This window comes from Fusarium oxysporum, chromosome 3 (assembly GCF_000149955.1).
Source record: "Fusarium oxysporum f. sp. lycopersici 4287 chromosome 3, whole genome shotgun sequence".
Taxonomy (NCBI): domain Eukaryota; kingdom Fungi; phylum Ascomycota; class Sordariomycetes; order Hypocreales; family Nectriaceae; genus Fusarium; species Fusarium oxysporum.
The window spans coordinates 1,981,584-2,001,926 of NC_030988.1; the positions used below are offsets into that span (position 1 = coordinate 1,981,584).

The window sequence follows — 20,343 nt, forward strand, 5'->3', positions numbered from 1 at the left end:
CCGCACAGGTTGTGAAGTAAAAAGACCGAGAAAATATCAAAATTCATTCGATTCTAACTCGAATTATGGAAATAAATTTGCTTGTACTGTTTTTGTTCATTTTTTTCCTTTCAAGATTGAAAAAGTGAATTTTGTATGAACAATTTTCTTTGCTTACTGGCAGAGGGTTCTTACCGGTGGAGGGGTACTACTGCATGGTACAAAGTATACCGCTAAGGTGTCGGGAAATATGATGCAGCCACCTAATTGCAGTTAGCCTCTGAGACAAGCATTGAGTGAATATTGTTATGTGTGTAGCTTGTTTTGACTTAACAATGAGAATTGACGGGATTACCAGGTCCCAAGGATACAATCCACGCAATAACCAGATATTCTCTTCTCAACATTTCCTAAATACAATTACTGAACAATCTCTCCACTAGAAATCGTTAGCATGACCAGACACCAGACATGTGCCCGAGCTCATCCCCTCGGCTAGCCCTTTGGCCGCTCCGATTCGACTGGTAAGCTCCGAGCTTTGCATCCGGCATCTGAGACGCCGCTATTATTGGCCCGTGAGATTGAGCTTGGACCTTGGAAATAGAATTGTCAGTTACATGTGCATGCCGATCTTTCTACCCCCTCAAACGCCCTATCTCGCGTAGTGACTGACTGCAGATCGAGTGTTCATCGCACCCTCTGTCTCTCATTGGACCAGCTGAAGCACGATTCCTCTATATAAGCTGACACTTCCCCAGACTCCGTTGAGAGCCTCCAGATGCAAGAAATTCACTGTCGCCATCCTATCACGCCTAATCCCATACAGCATTTCCTGTATACAGTATATCAGACTGATCACCAAACGGCCATCTGATAACGTAAAATTACCCTCAACTTGATTCAAGATGAAATCCTTCTTCCTTCTCGTCACTGCTCTCCTGTCTTCCTCTGTGTTGGCACAGACCACTACCCAGAGTGGCGTAGAGAGTGGTGGGCAGGGCGGCTCTGTTCTCCCCCAGTGCGCAGTAAGTTGATCTACCCTCACTGCAGCTTTGAGTCTAATCTGACATCCAACGCAGCAACCATGCGCTCTGAAGGCCATCCAAGACAGCAAGTGTGGCTCTGAGGACCCGGGTTGCGTCTGCAAAGCCCAAAGGTTTGCACAATCGTTTGTCGGCTGCGTCGACACCAGCTGCAGTGCATCTGACGCCGCTGGTACGCCCATCTATCCTTATGCTGAACCATGATCTAATATAATAAAGCTGCGATCTCTGCCGGTCTTCGCCCTTGCGAGGCTGCCGGTGTGTCTACCGAGTCTGCCTCCGGACTGCCCAGTGCCACGACCGTCGAGTCGGGCGCTGTAGCATCGGCTACTGCACCCATTGTTCCTCCACCTGTTGTAAGCCTACCTCCCTCCGTAAGACGATCGTGGACCAACTGCATATCAAGGTACCCACTCAGCCTCCTGTCGCGACACCAACTGCACCTGCACCTGTGTCTCCAACGCCCGTTCCAACTGCAGGTGCGAACTCGATCAGCGCCGGACTTGCGTCTATCGGACTGACTTGGGGTTGGATGCTGTTCTTATTCTTTCTGATGTAAGGAAGATGCAGGCGCCGGATACATTTGTCTTGGTGCCAAGGTGGCCAAGATTGTGAAGCTTTCATCGGATAATATACAAGCAAGATGAATCATTCTATAGGTATATACGCACAATGGTGATTCTCAAGACTATTAGGAGTCTTGTCACTGCTCGTTTTGCTACTACAGTTGATCGAGACCAGAACTACTATTGGTATCAAACGGAGACAATTTGAAGATACCATATGATACGATAAGTACCGTGGGATGGCCGCACGAAGGGGTCGGATCGAAATCACCCGGGGTCTCGAGGAGACTGGCAAGACTATTGGCATGGCTTGCAGTAGTCCAAACTCTAGTCCTCCACTCCACCATTCACTTTAGCCCCGATGCCCACGGCAGCTGTGTCCAAGTATGACTGGCCGTTTATTACCTGTGGCACTCAATATGGGCCCTGGCCAAACCCGAAACGAACAAGGTGACCGTTGGTTACTAAGAGCGGGTGTCCATTTCCACTACTGTCAACGTCGCTGTGAACTGCACAGAGATATTTTTAGATTCCCCAGTATAACCACCGTCCTTTTTGCAATCTCCTTAGATTTCCTAGTAGCTTGGTTCTCGTAAAGCTTATTGCTGCTTTAGGGAATGACCAATGCGCGACTTGAAAGTCGACGTCATTAATGCATGTTGAGTTCCTGGAGCTGAATATCTAGTGAGATTCTCTGGGGCTGGTCCTTGGCATTCTTGCCAAGCTTCGTCTGTCTCTATGACCATCACTAAGATCTCAATTTTGATGAAGGATCATGTCGATCTTGATCTCCGGCCCAGGTACCGGGTCCGGAGACGAAGACTAATCAACATTTTTTGGCATCCCGAGCTTCGCCGATAAGACTCATGCCGAGGATCCAGTAGCAACGCTGTGCATCTCCGACCATTGGTTATGACTAGATAAGACATAAATGTAGTCTGTGCTAAGGTTTGCATCCCGCGCTGGATCAGCGGAAGTCGGTGGTTGGGTCAATGCGCATGCAAGGTGACCCGGGTATATGGTAATAACCATTGATCGGCCAGCCATGGGGCCATTGAACATGCTGTGGTCAGTAGTCTTGCCGTTTCGTGATAGAACTATTGAATGTAGCTGTATCCTGTCATGTTGCCTTCGTCTAGGACCGTTTTCACCGTCTGTTGTTACACGTGATACGAAGTGATACGAAGTGATACGAAGTGATACGAAGTGATTGTACTTTGCTAGTTTCGAAATTCTCGACTCTCGGTCTGGCCATGATTGGAGGTTCACTTCCCTTTGTCTATGAGACAAAAGCATTTGCTTATGTCTGAGGCCCAAGACTTTGATCCGTACTCGAGCATCGGCGCCGTTATATGCGCCAAGCCATTGTGCTGTCTTATTCACTATTGGTTCCTGAATATTGAGGGGCCACCGGGCCTGCACTATTCGCAGGCGATTTGAGTCAAATCGTCCACCAAACTGGGGTTGCGGGGTCAACAAATTGCGCCCTTATCGCTTGGTCGAAGCCGAGTCAATGATTGGTGCTTAGGGTTAGTTAGCGCCATTCTGGGGTCAGGGTTATGCAACTGTTCGACCCGGTGCCGGCATCGAGTCGCACCGTCGACAAGAGCATCAGCTGAAAGGCAGAGTAGTGAAAGACATCAAAGACTACTGTGGATCGATGGAGCTAGCGGACCCGAGATTCGCTGCGCTGCCGGAAGATAACAGCCCAGCTATCGAACTTCTTACCACATTGGAAAGATACAGCTCCGCCGCATGTAGGTACCATGCGGTACCACCTGCCGTACTGTTGAGACGGTATGAATAAGATAATCCGATCTGTTGGTGGCTAGGATTTGGATACTACGGAAGGAGCTGTAAAAGCTGAGACGGCCACAAGTGCAACCGTGGTGGCTCCAGGTATAACTAAGAAGTTTCGGCGGCCAATACATGGGCACCTAGGTGCCCAAATAAAATAGCGCACCAGGTGCCCAAATTATGTCAGCAATCGTCGCCCTGATTGGCCAGCGACGGGTCTAAGGTTATAATGCTGTTTTCTAATATTTTCAAAGGACAAGCCAACTAGTTACCGTTTGACAACAATACAAAGTTCTGCCTTATCCTCCGCTGCATATAAGGTTTCTTGCTCTATACTATCCATTTCTGCTTTTCGCCATATTTCTGTCATGCCTCTTCTTTTGTTTGCTAGAGGATTCTTTCCCATCTCCTTAACAACTTGGGCTTCGATGCGTTCATCTTCCGCCTTACTCCAATCCAAATACGCCATCATCTCTTCTTTCGTCCATTCTCTTGATCCTGTTGACGTGATACAGCGCTTGGACATCTGTTTGTAGTCCAGACACCACTCGTAGCTCTGCTTGTCGTACCTGAGTGGAAGCCCCATCGCCCTGCGATATTGCTGATTTGTTTTGATGCTGCCAGCCGGCTTCGCCGCATACCACGCGCTTCTTGCAGCGACATATCTTCCAAATATGGCTTCTGGCGAGTCATACCTCAGTAGTGGTTGCGAAGGAAGGTTGCGCGAATCGGATGGTTCGTGATTCAGATATTCTTTGCCAGAAGGGCCTGACACAGTTCCAACGGGACAGTCTGGGACGTCAGAATGTTGAGGAGCTGTAAGCGAAACTTGTACAGTATGTGAAGACTGGGCAAGTGGGGTGTGTGCAGTAGCGGGAGAGCGTGCAGTAGCTTCCGCAATACATTCTAGCACTGGCATGCCTTCAACTACTGAAGGCCCTTGGCTCACTGAAATCGCCTCAATTGGGTCAGCCAGACTTGGGACTGCGACCGGGGTTACGTCCGGCTGCGGGATTGACTTCGAGGCCGGCGCTTCCTGAATGAGCAAATCCTGGAACCTCAGAGGACACGCTCGTGAGGACCTCGCGTGACCAACAGCATGACATCTGCTACATGTGCTGGGCGCTTTCTTGCCAGGCTGAGAGATCTCAAATCCAGAGGGTTCTCGTTTGGTGCTCGTCGCAGGTTGACCTCTCGCCCTGATGATGCCCTGCTGTGGGGCTCGACGTGGCTCTAGTATGGGCCGGGGCCGATCCGCGCCTCGCTTTAAGTTCCAGTGAGGATGAAAATGATCAAGCAAAGGCTGCGCTGTTCCTCCTCGAGTCTCTTCAAGGTGTGAGAACACGGTAGCCCATGTGAGGAGGTGAAAGACTGACTGCAGGGAGCTTGGGGAAATGCCAAAGCTAACTTCCGTTGTTCTTGCACTTTGCGCAGGGCCTGGTGGGAAACCTAACCTTGGACAGCCTCGAACATTCCTCCAGAGATATCCAAAGGTGTCCGTATCTGTTGAGAGGCTCGTATGTGCTTCAGTTCCTTCAGTTGGTTGGTGACCGCATGGCGCATGGCCTGCCAAGAATCGAAGAGGTCGAATGTGGAGGTCTTGATGTATGATTTGATTAGGGAGTGAATTCCTTCGGCCCTAGATGGCAATTGTTAGCTTTCCGATCTCTATATCTGACCCTGGACAGCTACCTCGAGGTGGCCACATTACCAAAATGCAGGTATTTATCTACCCATGCTTTAATGATTCTCTCTTTGTGCGGCTCGAGCCAGTACAATTTGATGTACCCAACGGCCCGGGGGTATCTTTTGGCGTACTTGAGCTCGAACTTGGCTAGGCGCTCTCTGAATATCTCTTCTGTTGGCGAATCCACAATAGTGTGCCAAAAACCATAGAATTCGTCCCATTTTTCGTCCTCTACCCGGCCGCTTGTGGCGCCACTTTTCAGCACAAAGTCCGGTTGACAATACTGCAGGATTGCCTTTATTAACATGCCAGAGGCAAAGCAGGGCCTTGGAGGAAGGGAACCAGGTTGCAGTTGCATTTATTGCAGCGAGACATCGGTCAGTTAAGACTACAGAAGGGAGCTCATGATGGTAGAGTGATTTGAGATGATGAAGTGCCCATGAATAGTCTTCTTCTGATTCACCGGACAGAAATGCAAATGCGATGCAGAAGGAACGCTGACAAGAGTCAACTCCGACCATGTCAAGCAGCGGCATGGCGTGCTTGTTCGTTTTATAGGTACAATCCAATAGCAGTACGTCCGGGTTGCTTTGCAGATATGCAACAGAGTCAGGGTGGGCAAAGAATATGGCTGTCAGCCGATTATCCGAGTCCAATCGAACCCGGCACCAGAAGCCCTCTCCCTGTAGTTGGTCGACTAACGCTTGGATACTGCTCTGGCCCTCACGCAGATCTCTTCTCGTTGCCGCGATCCGATTATAGATGTCTTGCTGCGTCGCAAGGGTATCAGAACTGTTATGGAGGTACGTCCTGATATCTCGAGGAGCAGCGCCAGCAGTTGTCAGGCTCGAAATAATTGCTGCATCTCTCTCGTTAAGTTGGCGATGCGCCGGGTGTGCAGACGCGTCCGGACTCGGTGGATGATTGTGGTGGGCATACTCTTTGTCTGGTCGATGGCTTAGGACCCACGTATTTCCATCCAATGAAAGCGCGGTCAACGGTCTGGCAGCATGGACGCGAGTTTGGCATATTGTGTACCAAATATATCAAATGTTATTTCAAATCGAGGATTTTGTATTTGTTTGATTGAAATAAAATTTTGGCATATTTGATTGATTTGTTTGGCAATTTGTTTGATTGGATTTGATCTGGGGGCTGCGCTGGTGAACGCATAACCTCGAGGTTTCGCCCAAGAATTAATGGCTGCCAATAGAGACTCACGGGATTTGTATATGCCTTCAGGCGGGAGGGCATCGTCCGGGAAGGCAAGCCGGTGGCTTTGGTCCATTTTCGTTGGCTGTGTTGCTATCATACAGAGCGCAGGTCGCGTCGGTCATGTCAAACGCGCGCTGGCCAATCAGGGCGACGATTGCTGACATAATTTGGGCACCTGGTGCGCTATTTTATTTGGGCACCTAGGTGCCCATGTATTGGCCGCCGTCTTCGACCAGGACTTTATGTAAGCAATTGCTTCGATTATATCAATCCCTAACCTGTTCCTGCGATCTTGGAGGGTTATTTTTGTATCGGAGAAGAGACGTTCTAGCTCAGCAGATATCGCAGAAAGTAACAAAAGATCGAGCGCCATTTTGGAAAGGTTTGGATATCTAAAGCGTTTGTTGTGTACCCTCAGGCCAACACCTTCGTACATCTTTGACTTTGATTCTTGGGGCTGATATATAGTCCAAATACTCGTCAAATAGGGTAGGAAGCTCGGGATCCTCATGTTCGTCCTCCCATGCAAGAAACGAGTTCTCCACTAGTGTCTTTTCAACCAAGGACTGGGCTGATGATTCCGCTGACTTGGCGACTGGTGCGTAACGAGACTTCCAGAGATCTTCTACGGCAGACCTATTGCTCTCAATTCACTCAGGATTTCCCTCCCAGGCGGTGTCAAAGTAGTGTCACTTTCGATAAGGGCTAAGGACGGTAGCTACAACATAAGCAGACGACCGCTCTGTAGGAGTGCAATATGCGTCGAGTTTCGCCCTTCCAGCATCAATACAAAGCGCCATAAAAGCGTCATCTACGTACTCGATCAGTGCAGCCTCAAATTTGTTAAACAGGAAGTCCATTATGGGTAGTGTTCGATCGATTGCATGCGCGTGACCTTCTGCAGCCGTGGTGGCATCGGTGAATGATTTGAGGAAGTTGCAAATCTTTTCAGCTCAGCCCACTCTTGTTCGGAAATTAGAGACTATTAGAGTTGTCCTCTCAATTGGATATATAGCATACGCGAATCAAGCTTAAGGTCCTTCTCCTTTGAGCAATAGTAATCAATTTGATCTGCTAGCTCAATGGCTCTGTTAATCATGTGAGAGGTATCTTCCTCTTCAGTGGCCAATCGCCCATCATAGCATGTAAATCGGTATGAAAGATGCCTGAATACTTCACATTAACCAGTACCTCATCAGGGCCTGGCATATGCACGGGGACTTTCTTATGAACTACCACTGTTAATTGATATTAGTGTCTAGCGTACCAAGTTTGAGATAGACAAGGAGACACATACGGCCGCCGGGCTTTTCGAGTACTTGCGCCCATTGCTCCTTTGGGATTTCAATAACAGGCATGGTTAGTAGTATATTCGGGAATACAAATCAGCAGAGGTGAGCCGGCTTAGCATCCATACGTTAATACGCGTCAGGAATTCGAGATAACTTACTACTTTTAATAGTAGCTTTGACATATAATAGGAACCACGGAACTCACCGATATATTCCACAAAACTGTGCTAGATTAAGTGAATACGCAAGGTATCATATGATTGATAGCTAGCCATAAAGTTAAAAATACAGCAATATGACTTCGACCATGTGATACAAACTCTGCTTGCTGGATTGAAGTTGAGCCACGAAAGCATGTACTGCTAGCACAGGTGCCAGTTCATGAGGTCGTAATTACTCGGTGTAGATGAACCACCACGCCGTATGCTTTTCACCTGTTTGTTCTGATATGTGTATGCTCTGATGGAATGAACTGAGATACGCATAAGGGACAGGTATAATGTTGCCCCAGGTACCATGGAGTGATGCAACCTGAATGGAATGTATGCCCGCAGGGTAACCGACGGACGGTATCACTACCTGTCATAGTTTCTAAGCATATCGCGCTGTATAACAAGAACAGTTAATTTAAGAATGAATCTGTCTAATGATTTGAATAGCTTACCAGATTACAAGCGCGTCGGGCCAGGCCCAATGTTCTCCTGGGCCCTCGATTTCCATCTCTGATGTTACTTGCTTATACGTCCGCGGTGGAGCTATTAAGTCCAGCCGCTGCAAGTTGCTAATCTCGGAGTTCATGCTCCTTGCTGGTGGGTCGCCCACGGAATCTCTTTGGACCGGAATCTGATTCTGTCTGGTGTTCCTACTCTTGAGCCTTTCCCATACTTAGCTCGTGAAATAGAGGCGTTGATACTTGCTGACTAGGGATGGCATACTCATAACTTATTAGAAAGGCATAAAAGATGTAAAAACATGTAAAAAACATAATTATGGGCAGTAATTGGATCAGTTCCTTTGATTGGATGCATTCGGGACTGATCTTTGGGACTTGGGACATATTTGCTATAGTCATGATTGTTGTTGCGTTCTTAACATCACCTGCGCCAGCTTGCTGAAAAGTGTGACGCGCCAGAAGGCTGGATATATGGTTAGGTGAAGCTTGGAGCGAGGACCGGCATCAGGCGCATCTAGTATGATCTGTCGGTTGATAAAACAGCCTGGCGTGACTGGCGCGGCATCGGCATTGGCCGGGTGTAACATGATTACGAAAATTTATGCCGACACCTTCAGAATGACTCCTCTCACCTTACGCGACACTGTCTGCAATACAGTTCAGATCGGAACAACCTGCGTTGCGAGATGAGGTCCTCAACGATGATCATCGCGTCTTTTGTAACAGAAGGCGCTGATTTTGTAATTGAGGACTTCTTGAGCCAGCCTATATATGTGATCATCCGGGGCGGGAATGAAAGATTGATTATACTGAAAGATTCCACCCCGATGGTCAACTCCGAGCCCATCTGCCTTGAACTGGTGGCACGCCACTGCCCGGTTATATGCATATGTGGGCGCCGTTTCGAACTCTATGTTTCCAGTCCTGTGCAAACTGTGTGGGTGCTATTGTGTCTGTTGTATTGGCCCTCTTGATTCTTAGGTCACTGTTTCTAATCTGGTTAGGGCATAACTCTAAATATATCATGAAAGCCTGTCCCTATCATATATTTATCACATAACCTGGACTACTAGCTACTGTTTTTTGCGGTAGGGCGACCGGCGACAGTGGCCTCCCATAGAATTGCGCAAAGAATGTTTGACCGCTACCAGGCGTTGATGGCGATAACCTTCCAAGTCCCTGGACTTTACGCTTTAAAAGAATTCCCTTTATGGTGAAGAAAGAGGCATCCACATTGTAAGGTTGCATGCCACCCATAATGACATTTGGTACTTTCATCACGGTAATCTCCAGCTTATGCTGGAGTCTTATCAACTTAACTATCGTCATCTTAAATGTACGCCAATATCTATTCACATAGCCATAGACTACTCGAGATCAATGCATACCCATGGCTATCGATTAAAGCTTGCACCTCCATGCTAGTCATATTCGCACCTTTTTATGATGCTTGAAGGTAGATCTAGTCTTGCATTTATGGTACCCCTATCGGCTTATACTCCGATATGCATATAAAGAGCGGCTATGGTTGCGTTGGGCCTTACATTCTTTATTCCACATATCAATGCCGTAGGAACATTGGTAAAGCCTCTGTAAGCCTAAGCTACTTCTGCATCCTGGCCTATCATAAGTTTCTTGTTTTGATCCCGTGAAATATCTTGTCGGAATTTTAATGTCCCGATCTAGAGCTTTTTGGATAACCCCATCGCCATTATAATCGCTCTAGTTTAGAGTTTCGGCCACTCCGACTACGTCTGCTATTAACGTAATGTAATAAATCATTTTCCGAGCACTCTAGCCAGAATCTTATCTCTTTGACCAGCACAAGACTGCAACGAGGTCAAGACAGGGGTCTAGAGCCAATCAAAATTAGCGTAACTCAAGGTACATCCCCACACACCTAATTTTGCGTGTGATAGAAGTACCAGCAGCTTGCTGTGTTACAAATGGCTATCTCACATACTTTGCAGCCGTACCGGGTCTGTGACCGCCGCTGATTTCCTGATATCGGCTGTAGATAACCTCCTTTTTTGCTTCTTTTTTTGAAGGGTCGAGGCTGCCCTTGCCGGAAGCCTTTGCAAGCTAGGCAGTCGGAATTTTTGCCTCTACGGATATGATTGATATCTCTTTGTAGGTGAACTTGCCGTGCTTCAAGATCCTCGCTGTCTTCTTCCTTCCCTGTACGGCATCTCTTCCTTATGCCGCTATCGGTGCCGTACTTGTTGAAACTGGCGTTATAAATAGCCTCTTTCCAGTCTTGAAGCGTGGTATAGGGCTTCCAATGCGGCTGCCGGGTCTTCTTCTGCAAAATGAAGCTATTCGCAAGTGCAACGTCAAGGAGAAAAGACCAAAGCAACGCCTGCCAAGGACCGCGCCGGAAAAGATGCTGATATGAGGTATAGGATCTTATCTGATCGCCGCGATCTACGTGATTCATTTCATCGTTATACTGAGCGGCAACAGAAGGAATAGGGATTATCCTAGCCTGATCTCCATTGAAGACCTCCTTCAGGCGTTGTGCCTCTGCCTTTGTGCCTCTTTTGGCGGGCAACTTCCTCTCTTTTGGTGTGCGGTTAAGAGGGGTTATGCCGTGCATAGTTGAAAGGAAGAGCACCACAGAGCTATCTTTCCAGGCAATTTGAAGGACCTAGAGGGAAGGAAAAAAGATAGATTAGTAAGTGAAATATAGGTAAAGTTGTCCATACCTGTTTATCCTTCGTCGGGATCAAATACACCTTATTAAACAACAGCTGCTTGCCATTAGGAAGCTTCCCGGTCTCTTTTATCAGCTTCATGTCGGTGGTGATGCCGCAATTAGGGCGTGCTGTGCCTGTAGCCCGTATCCAAGCTGCCGAAGGAGGCGGAAGAGCTGCGGCGACGAGAAGAGGTTATCCGTGAAGACGTGATGTGTCTGCGATGTCAGCCTTTTCAGTAGGTGAACTACCACACTCTGTGTAGTGCTAAGATGGATCTCGGTCCGTATCTTTCCCTTCTTGCCGTACGGCGTCGGTGCCTCTAGCTTGACCATTACAGCCGTAACTGGTGATGCCTTCACATGCCAAAGCCACTCCAGAAAGTAGCCCTGTTGCGCAATAACCCAGATTTTGAACCCCACTGGCGTGGACTTTCCCTTGACGAGCGTTGTCTCTTTTGATCTGCCCGTAAACGGCACCATGCACTCATCTACAGTCAGATTAGTCCCTGGAAGATAGTGCTCGATAGACACCCTTTGTATATGCTCAGACCACTCTTCAGCCGCTTGGAAGGTCTTTGGAAGATCGCTCTCAACCCTCACATCGAGCTTGGTGTAGTCAAAAGTGCGGAAATACTGTGTGGTCAGCTCGAACTCCCGTAACGGCATGAACTTGATGATCGAGTGAAGAGGTCGCTGATCTCCTAGCCTAGGGGCCTCCCAATGGCCCTTGAGGGATATTTCCCTATGAATTCCTAGGTAAATAAGGACCCCAAGCCATACATAAGCCGTTGCGGTGGAGATGCCTTCCCAAGCGTGCAACCGCGAGTGGTCGGAAAGGTGGGTATTCCAGCTATCTTTGATGCCATTATCAGCGCAAAAAAAGCCCAGTCTTCGGTGTATTCGACCCATGACTGTACAAGGGAAATAGGCACGAAAAGCTGGAATAATTCAAGTGGTTGCTGGGGCAGACGGTTGATCTGAAAATCACGATATTCTAGGTTAAAAGGTTCAAAATCATCACCGCGGCCCTCTTCGGGCGGAATGTTAGGTGCGCCAGTGAGGTCATTAGCAGCTACCGTAAAAGGCGGGCTATCAAAGCTATGATCATCTAGTATATGTATCTCTTGGGAGCTTATCGGTTTAATTGAGACTTGTTAAGGTCAATTTGTATGAGGATTTTGATGATTTTGGTGGTGTTGAAAGAAGAAGCTGTCTGTCTGAGTACCCCGCAGGTACCTGCAAAAAAGCGGGGTAAGTTACTGTTAGATTGGCGGCTGGGAATTGTTAGATACGCGAGTAGGGTTAATATCCAATTAAAATAGGGTTAATTTTCACACTTGAGGATCAATCTCGTCCCCAGGAGCTTCTGTCTCTGTTCTGTCCTTTTTGGTGTTTTCCCTGCTACCTGGTATTAATATATCCGGGGACCCACAAAATATATGTTTCTTTTATCGAGGCGCTATCACTAATCCAACAGGAATGGGCTCCATTTCCCTTACTGCAATATTATTCTTGTATCCAAAAGAGGGGTGAAACCCCTCACGGACAGACTGATCAAAGAATCAAGTCGACGATCAATAACATCACAACATTCTGGTACACACTTGGATACACTCACCCCATCGTATTCATTCGTATCTAACAGTTACCTTTTGCAGTCTTGTGCCGGTCAAAGAGATAACCCTGGATAAATGCGAGTTTAGGCACCATGAAAATGTTAGTCGTACAAGGCTATGGTAAGCATCTGCCAGTAACCGGCATCTCAAGACTTTTGAGAACAGGTAAGTCCTTGATCTGATGCCAGCAGGATGAGATTTACTGATCCTGCTTCGCTTTAACCTAGGCACTGCAGCTATCGACACGATTTATCAAGCTCTAAGATCGCATAGGTACCAGAGTTCATAGCAACAGCCCTTCCAGTTAACGATTTTTACATTAGTCAACCACCGGGATCATCATTAGCGTCGTGCTATTCGCTCCCCCGCCTCAAAATTATCATACCCACAGTTGCAGCAATGCGACTTTACAGCTAATTTCTTACTGATCTGACCTCTAGGTTATATGCAGAGGAAACATTAGCGCGAGGGTTTATGCTTTCGGACTAACTTTGTCGGATGATCTGACCCCACCACCCCCCTCCCAATGATACGTTAATGAGGCAGAATATGATTCTAGTCAATTGTCGAATAAATAGTCAGAGTTGGCGATTTCTTAGTGAAAATCCTACAGTATTCCACACTGACTCAATCATTAAATACAACCATACAAACAAGCTGTGGTTAGTCTATCTCGAGCGGGGGAGGGACAAGGCAGAGTGTGATGGATGGCCGTTTAGTCTGCGGTTCTAGCAGCCACCTTGTCACGCTACTTTCCGCGGTACAGTTTATCGAATCGAATCGGCACGTGCTATGAGATAAAATGAGGGGAAGAAAGGGCTCAAGGAAGAAGATGGTTTGGCTTCGAGTGACGGAGAAATTTCACGCTACGTACTTGCGAGAAGAAATTTCGTCAACAACGACCGCCAGCTGCCAAATGTCTAGTGCAAGTGAACATCTTTTGGAATAAGTTCAATTTTAAACAAACACGTGGCAGACATGAGATATTCCTCCTTGCTTGTGGATGAACCCTTCCGGATATCGGAAGGTTGGCGGCTTACCTGTCGACCGTTCTCGACAATCGGAAGCACAAGGTTTTGTTACGTGTGATGAGCAAAAGTGACCAAGCCATATGGATCGATGTAATGGAGTCTAGACCTCATGGATCACTCAGACACAGAGATTGGACAAAGAACGAATTCGTATCATAAGTTACCAACAATTGGAAGACACCAGCCAATTAAGCAATTACCGGATAGCATGCAGTTCATATAGCCTGATATGTGTAAAGGCTTCCGTCATGCAGTAGCAAAGCTTGGTAACTTTAAACACAAAGATGCAACTACTCTCATAACAGGGGAGATCATATGATAAATCTAGACGCTCTGAAAACAATCTCGAGTTAAAATAGCAATGCGTCATCTAAAAAAATAAAAGTTAAATGAAAATAAAACTGAAAATTCTTTTCGTAGTTTGCATGGCGTGATGAATCTTGAAAACCGATTGGGAGGGCCTTACGACTACATATCCTACCTCGTATAGCTGGTTTCTAGACAAGAGCATCAGTCTATTTGCACATAAACATATGCAATAAAATAATCCTACCCATGGTATCACGTACTTCATATAATACGTCTATAAATTTAATTTACATCCCTACGTCTGCCTCAAACCATCTCTCTCTATTCCGTTATATGCCCTTCTCTTGCCTTAGTATAATTGCCATAGCTAGCTCGCCTCATCACCAAAGCTACAACACAAGTCGATATGATATGTCCATGGTGCCACCCGCGAACCAGGACTCATACCACTATGTTACAATCACCAAGATTGACGATAGTGATCTGAAATACCAAGGTACATCATTGAGCACTTGGTATGAACAAAGTCGGCGGGAAGCAGTGCGACAATCGTCGAACACCCATCAACATCATAACCGACATGGCAGTCGTACTTCATACCAAACTAGTTAAGAAAAAGCGGCGTAAGCGAGCGTTTTTGGCCCGTAATTCATGATGCCTGAGTGTGCTCTGTGGGAGAGGAACTCACAACGGACCAAAGCGATAACAAAGGCGAAGGGTTTTCGAATACGTGGATCAGAAGAATGCAATGTTATAGATTAGGACAATCAAATTCGAAAAAGACATCTCATGGTGTTAAAACAATGAACTTGGCTTAGGCCAGAATGCAGGGATAGCTCAGACTTACAAAGGATCTATTGACGTCTTTACACTGATAAGAAATGCAGGATGTAAAACGCAACGCAACCGTTGCGGTTTTTGATTTGTGAATCGGCGTATAGGTTATATGGGTACCATGTATGCAAGACAAGATGCATCCTCAACCGAATTTGAATCAGCGACTTAAGCATCAAGGGGGTCAGCATTCAGACATGATATCACATAGGTAGTTTGTAGAGCATTCGAAAATAGAAATATTGTTTACATTGGGCAGGGGTGGTGAGTGAAAATATATATTTATTAAACTTGTTGTTAATTCTTGAGATAATAGTTCTTCACCGGTTTATATCTCCAGGTGATTTAATCTAGGACTTTTGAACTCTAATTGTAGGACTTTCAGTTTAATAGTCGGAATCCTGATAGAAAAGGGATCGGATTTTCCAATAAAAATGAAGTTGAAAACGGCATACAGTGCGCATCCCGACCTGTGGTGTCAGTGCACGTCATGCCACCAGCTCAAGGCAACTGGACAACTCGGAGTCCATCAGGGATGGAATCTTGCAGGATAATTAATCTTTCATACCCGCCCCGGAGATCACGTATATAGGCTAGCTTACGAAGTCCTCGCTTACAAAATCGGCGTCTTCTGTTCCGGAAGACGCAAAGATCATCGACGGGGGCTTCATCTGGCAACGCGGGGTATTCCAAAATGAACTGTATGACAGACTGTGTTGCCCAAGATAAGAGGAGTCATTCTGAAGGTGTAGGCATAAACTTTTGTGATCATGTTACACCCGGCCAAAAGCTGATGCCGCACCAAAATCACCCCAGGTTGTTACACCAAATACCAGATCACAACAACTGCGCCTGATGCTGGTACTCGCTCGAAATTTCACATCACCATAAATCTAGTCTTCTGGCGCCTAGATATTCGCAAGGCTGGAGCAGGTGATATTGAGAAAGCGGCAACAATCATGGCGACAGCAAATATATCTCAAGTCCCAAGGGTCAGGCCCGGATCTATCCAGTCGGAGGAATCGATCCAATTACTCCTCGTAATTATGTTTTTTATAGCCCTTTTTATCTTTTATGCCCTTCTTATCCTACACGGGTACGTGGTCTCATATTAGTATAGACGCTCTATTGCACAAGCTAACTATGAAAAAGACTTGAATTGAGCGATATCAGACAGAACCAGAACCGGGTCCGAGAGGATTCTGAGAGCGACGTTTCAGTTAGGAGCATGAGATCCGAGATTACTGATGTAGAACGGCTAGACCCAATAGCTCCGCCGCGGGCATATAAGCAAGTAATAACAGAGATAGAGATAGCTGACTCAGAGGAGCATCCTTCTTGTCCCCGTGGGAATAGTATTTGGCAAGCAGTGTAGCTCAAGAGATAATTCTATTCTGAAACTGACCATTCTTGTTATATAGTGTTATATGCTTGGAAGCGATGGCGGATAGTGATATTGCTCGTCGGTTGTCATGCGGACATGTATTTCATTCGGGTTGCATTATCCATTGGTACCTGAGACAACATTATACCTGTCCCTTGTGCGTATCACGCTACATACCAACGGAGCATGCTGATATCAGAACGGACAGCTAAAAAGCGCATCATGTCGCAACTTTCGTGTCGAGATGAATCTTACATCAGGCATTACACTGAGTCCGTCAGGCTCAGGTCGGATTGAGGAAATAGACTTTATATTTTATAGCGGTAGTTATATTGCTAATCTTCTTAGCTTTGTGGCTAGCTATATCTTATATCATACCTTGCAGCCTTTCCTATTATTTATAGTTCTACGGATATGTCAGTGAGTTCCATAGGACTTATTACGTCTCTAGACTATTTTTCAATGTAATGAGTCGCCCCGAACTCTGTTCATATATTAGAGTATAGTTACTTCTACATAAAATGCTTTATATGCTTTTTCGAATTCCAACGGAGTTATAGATATAGTTACTCAAAAAGCCTTACTGGTGCGGAAACTTTCTTTCTGCCTTTTCTAACTTAATACGGTAGTTACTGGTATCTACTAATAGTAATAGTTTAACTATTAGAAGTTACTATATATACGCTAGGGTTTAGGAAGGACCCTAATATCTAAATGCTTAAGTATTTGCCAATTCATATTTCTTTTTCGTCAAGCGTAGATGCACAGTTTATTAACGGCGCAGACCTTGTTATCGGTAGCTTGCTGCTGCAGCGTCCTAGTTTTACCATTTTACTCTGCATTTAGTATGGTAAAATAAGATACAATAATGATAAGACTTCTGGAGTGATTATGTTGAAATAGAGAGTTGATTATGCTAGACGAAAATAAAGGTGAATCGGACCATACACTTGGTTCATGTGGCTATCTTACCTTTGTCGGTTCCCTAGTCGGGAGTCAACAGTAAGATGATTTTGGGCTCCGACGTGATTTACATAATTCCGCATATAATATTCCATATTACCTTTGATTGCAGCTCTTAATCATATGTTTTGTCATAAGAGGAGCGGATTTAAGGATCATCTTTGCCCAATAATAGATATGACAGAAGGTAATTAATTGACCTCAAGATTGCATAATATTCAGTCTCTAGAGCTTCTATGAACAAGCAAATCAATGACTCGTTGTCGTTGTAGCATTGGATCAGTTCTTGAACCCCGATGAAGCCGCAATTTCCCAGTTCACCTGGAAGGGTAACACAGCAGCTGTCACGGAGCTCATGGCTGCTACCAGACAAGTAACCACAGCCGCGGGGTTCAAGGTAAGAGAATAACTTGGGAAACCGCTCGACGGGCTAACTAGACCAACTTCATACTGGGCAAAAACTTTCGCATTGCGATGTCAAAAGTTATTAAACTTCAACGCGTCATCTTTTTATAACGTGTTTTATAAGTGTTGGAAAATCCGGGGATCCCCCTTCCCTTCAGGATTCAGACTAACAGTCTGAAAGTCCTAGATTTAAAGTTTAAAGTCCTAGATGAAATCATTTAGAGATATAAACCTGAGAAGAACTCTCATCTCACTAATGAACAATCAAGTTATACAAAAATATATATTTTCACCTAGCACTACTGCGCAATATAAACAACAGGTTATGAGCCCGGGTTAGCAAACACCGGGTTTCTCTTCTGAATCAAAGAACCAAACTTCAACTCAAGATGACGTCACGACGAGCCCCACGTTCCACCATGCGAACCCGCAACACAATCAGAGTATCGCCTGCATCCGAATCGTCGCGACCTGGTGCTTCAGGTCAAGACCACACACCATCCTCAATGTATGACAGTACCACGGTCATCTCTGAAAAGAATACTCTTTTCCTTCCGCAAGAGCTCAAGCTAGGCGGACCCTCCAATTGGGAGCAATATTGCCCAGCTCAGAAGGCCATTCTTCGAATCAATGGTCTCGAAGATGCTGTCTTTGGTGATTACCCTCCCGAGGAACAGCAGACTATGGATCAAAAGATCAGGGCGGCAAAAGCTGCCGTCTCCATCCGAGGTAACTGCACTGGAGAAGCACTTAGTCAACTAGTCGGGATTGAGAATCCCCAGGAGATGTTCAACCTTCTCCAGGCCTATTGTATTGGCACGGGCCCAGTTCTTCTGCAGACAACACTTTACCAGTTCATCCGGATCAAAACAAGCTCTTACGAGACAATTCCACAATTTAATGTCGACTTTGAACGACTCGTCAAACTTCTCCTCGAGCAGAAAGAACCAATCTCAGATACCCTCAAAAAGGTTGTTTATCTGACTGCCTGCGAGAACGAGTACCCCGACTGGACTGCCAGACAGCGCGCTCTCCTACGCTCGGAGCATCCGCCAACACTACGATCAATGCAGCAAGATCTCATTGATGAAAACAGGTCATCAGATGATGATGACAGTCATGGTACTGCCTCCACGTACTGGGCTCACAGTAAAAAGACTGGAAGGAAGGGCCCGGCCGCAAGAAAGCAAGAGGCAAGTGGCCGGAGGAGAGGATCTTCAAAGAACCAGCGAGCCGCGAACAAGTCTAGCCAGGAAACCAATCATCGAGTCGGCAAGAACAAGGAACATACCTGCACGAACTGCAAGAAGAGAGGACATCATGAAAATGATTGTTGGTTTGCCCATAAGGATAAGCGACCCGACTGGGCAGTCCGCCTCGCCAAGGAACTCATGGAGCATGATCTTCAACGGGACAACACCAAGAATCTCCATATCAAGGAATCAAATCATATGACAGTCGAGCGATCTTTTCTGATCCTTGAAGACAGCGTCTCAGACGAGCTACCTATGGACAATACAGAGACGTGTAAGGTCTCCCTTGATAACATCTCTTCAACCGCAGAATGGCTGTTCGACACAGGTTCGTCAGTCCACATCTGCAACGACCAAAGCCTATTCACAGAACTGCAGCCTGCAACCCGAACGGTCCTCGTTACGGGCGGTGGGAAGGTGTACCCATTCGGTAGGGGGACAGTCAAAATTTGCTTCATAAACAAATGGGGTGAGCAGGTCACAATTAACCTCAAAGACACGCTGTTCATCCCTGAGTTTCCGGTAAATGTCATGTCAGGACTCAGGCTATACAAGAACGGCGGCTGGATAGACGGGAACGACATGTATGACCCAACAGGAGATGTCTTTGGTCTCCTCCGCATAGGAAGGGACGGTCTGTACGTGAACACTGAGGTCGGAAAGACTACTGTTTCAAACCAGGCCGCCTGGGAACTCCAGCCAGAACCATGCAATCACCACACTGCTTCATCAAATCAATGCCTGAATGTCGACCTTTGGCACCGAAGACTCGGCCATGTTAACGCATATCAGGTGTCACAGACTGCCAAAATGACCAAAGGAATGTACTGTGACGGCCACCACGACCATCAGCCTTTCAATTACTGCCTCGCCTGCGACATCGCAAAGGCCCTACGATGGACTCCGCGAAATAAACGGAAACGAGCCTCCAGGGCCGGGTTCATTCATGTTGACACCTTCAAAGTCAATCCACCGGGCATTAGAGGCGAACGATGGGGAATGATTGCCACAGATGACAGGCATCGAATGAGATGGGCCTACACATTCACGAGGAAGGGGATGGCTTCGGAACTCCTAGGCCAGCTCATCTCCAAGATACGAACTCAGTATGGCATCCGAGTGTACGCAATCCAGATGGATGGCGGCTCTGAGCTCTATGGTGCGTCTCTCAAGAACCTCGAGTACACTCACGGCGTCAAGATCATCAAGACGATACCATATACTCCTGAATTTAACGGAGTTGCTGAGCGCTCTAACCGCATCATCTTTGACAAAGTCAGAGCAACCATGGAGTCGGAAAGAATCCCGATAGAGCTCTGGCCATTGGTCCTGGAAGATATGGTGCGCAAGACAAACGTGACAGCCACCAGGGCAATTGATGGCCTCACTCCCATGGAAAGCTTTCTCAACGAGGCCTTTCCCGGACAAGACAACAAGCCGGATCTGTCCGGAGAACGAATCTGCGGCTCACAAGTCACGATACACATACCGCAGGAACGAAGATTGAGATCACACAAGTTTGGCCCAAGAGGAGAGGCTGGAATCTACCTATGCATGGAAGGTTCACAGATCTACACCTGCTGGGTGCCCTCTCGCAGGAA

The 20,343-nt window shown here is 46.7% G+C and overlaps 3 protein-coding genes across 3 annotated transcripts; 1 reads left to right on the top strand and 2 right to left on the bottom strand.

Moving 5' to 3' along the window:
• Positions 1 to 884: 884 nt before the first annotated feature.
• Positions 885 to 1,581, top strand: FOXG_22352 (uncharacterized protein; the record flags this gene model as incomplete). Its single annotated transcript, XM_018402759.1, has 4 exons — positions 885 to 1,004; positions 1,059 to 1,194; positions 1,242 to 1,378; positions 1,429 to 1,581. The coding sequence occupies 4 exons, from the start codon at positions 885 to 887 to the stop codon at positions 1,579 to 1,581; spliced, it is 546 nt and encodes a 181-aa protein (XP_018256779.1).
• A 5,098-nt stretch (positions 1,582 to 6,679) lies between these two features.
• Positions 6,680 to 7,147, bottom strand: FOXG_22353 (uncharacterized protein; the record flags this gene model as incomplete). Its single annotated transcript, XM_018402760.1, has 2 exons — positions 6,680 to 6,923; positions 6,981 to 7,147. The coding sequence occupies 2 exons, from the start codon at positions 7,145 to 7,147 to the stop codon at positions 6,680 to 6,682; spliced, it is 411 nt and encodes a 136-aa protein (XP_018256780.1).
• Positions 7,148 to 7,382: 235 nt separating this feature from the next.
• Positions 7,383 to 7,645, bottom strand: FOXG_22354 (alcohol dehydrogenase; the record flags this gene model as incomplete). The annotated part of the gene is made up of 2 exons (XM_018402761.1): positions 7,383 to 7,525; positions 7,585 to 7,645. 2 exons carry the CDS (start codon positions 7,643 to 7,645, stop codon positions 7,383 to 7,385), a joined length of 204 nt encoding a protein of 67 aa, XP_018256781.1.
• Positions 7,646 to 20,343: the final 12,698 nt, after the last annotated feature.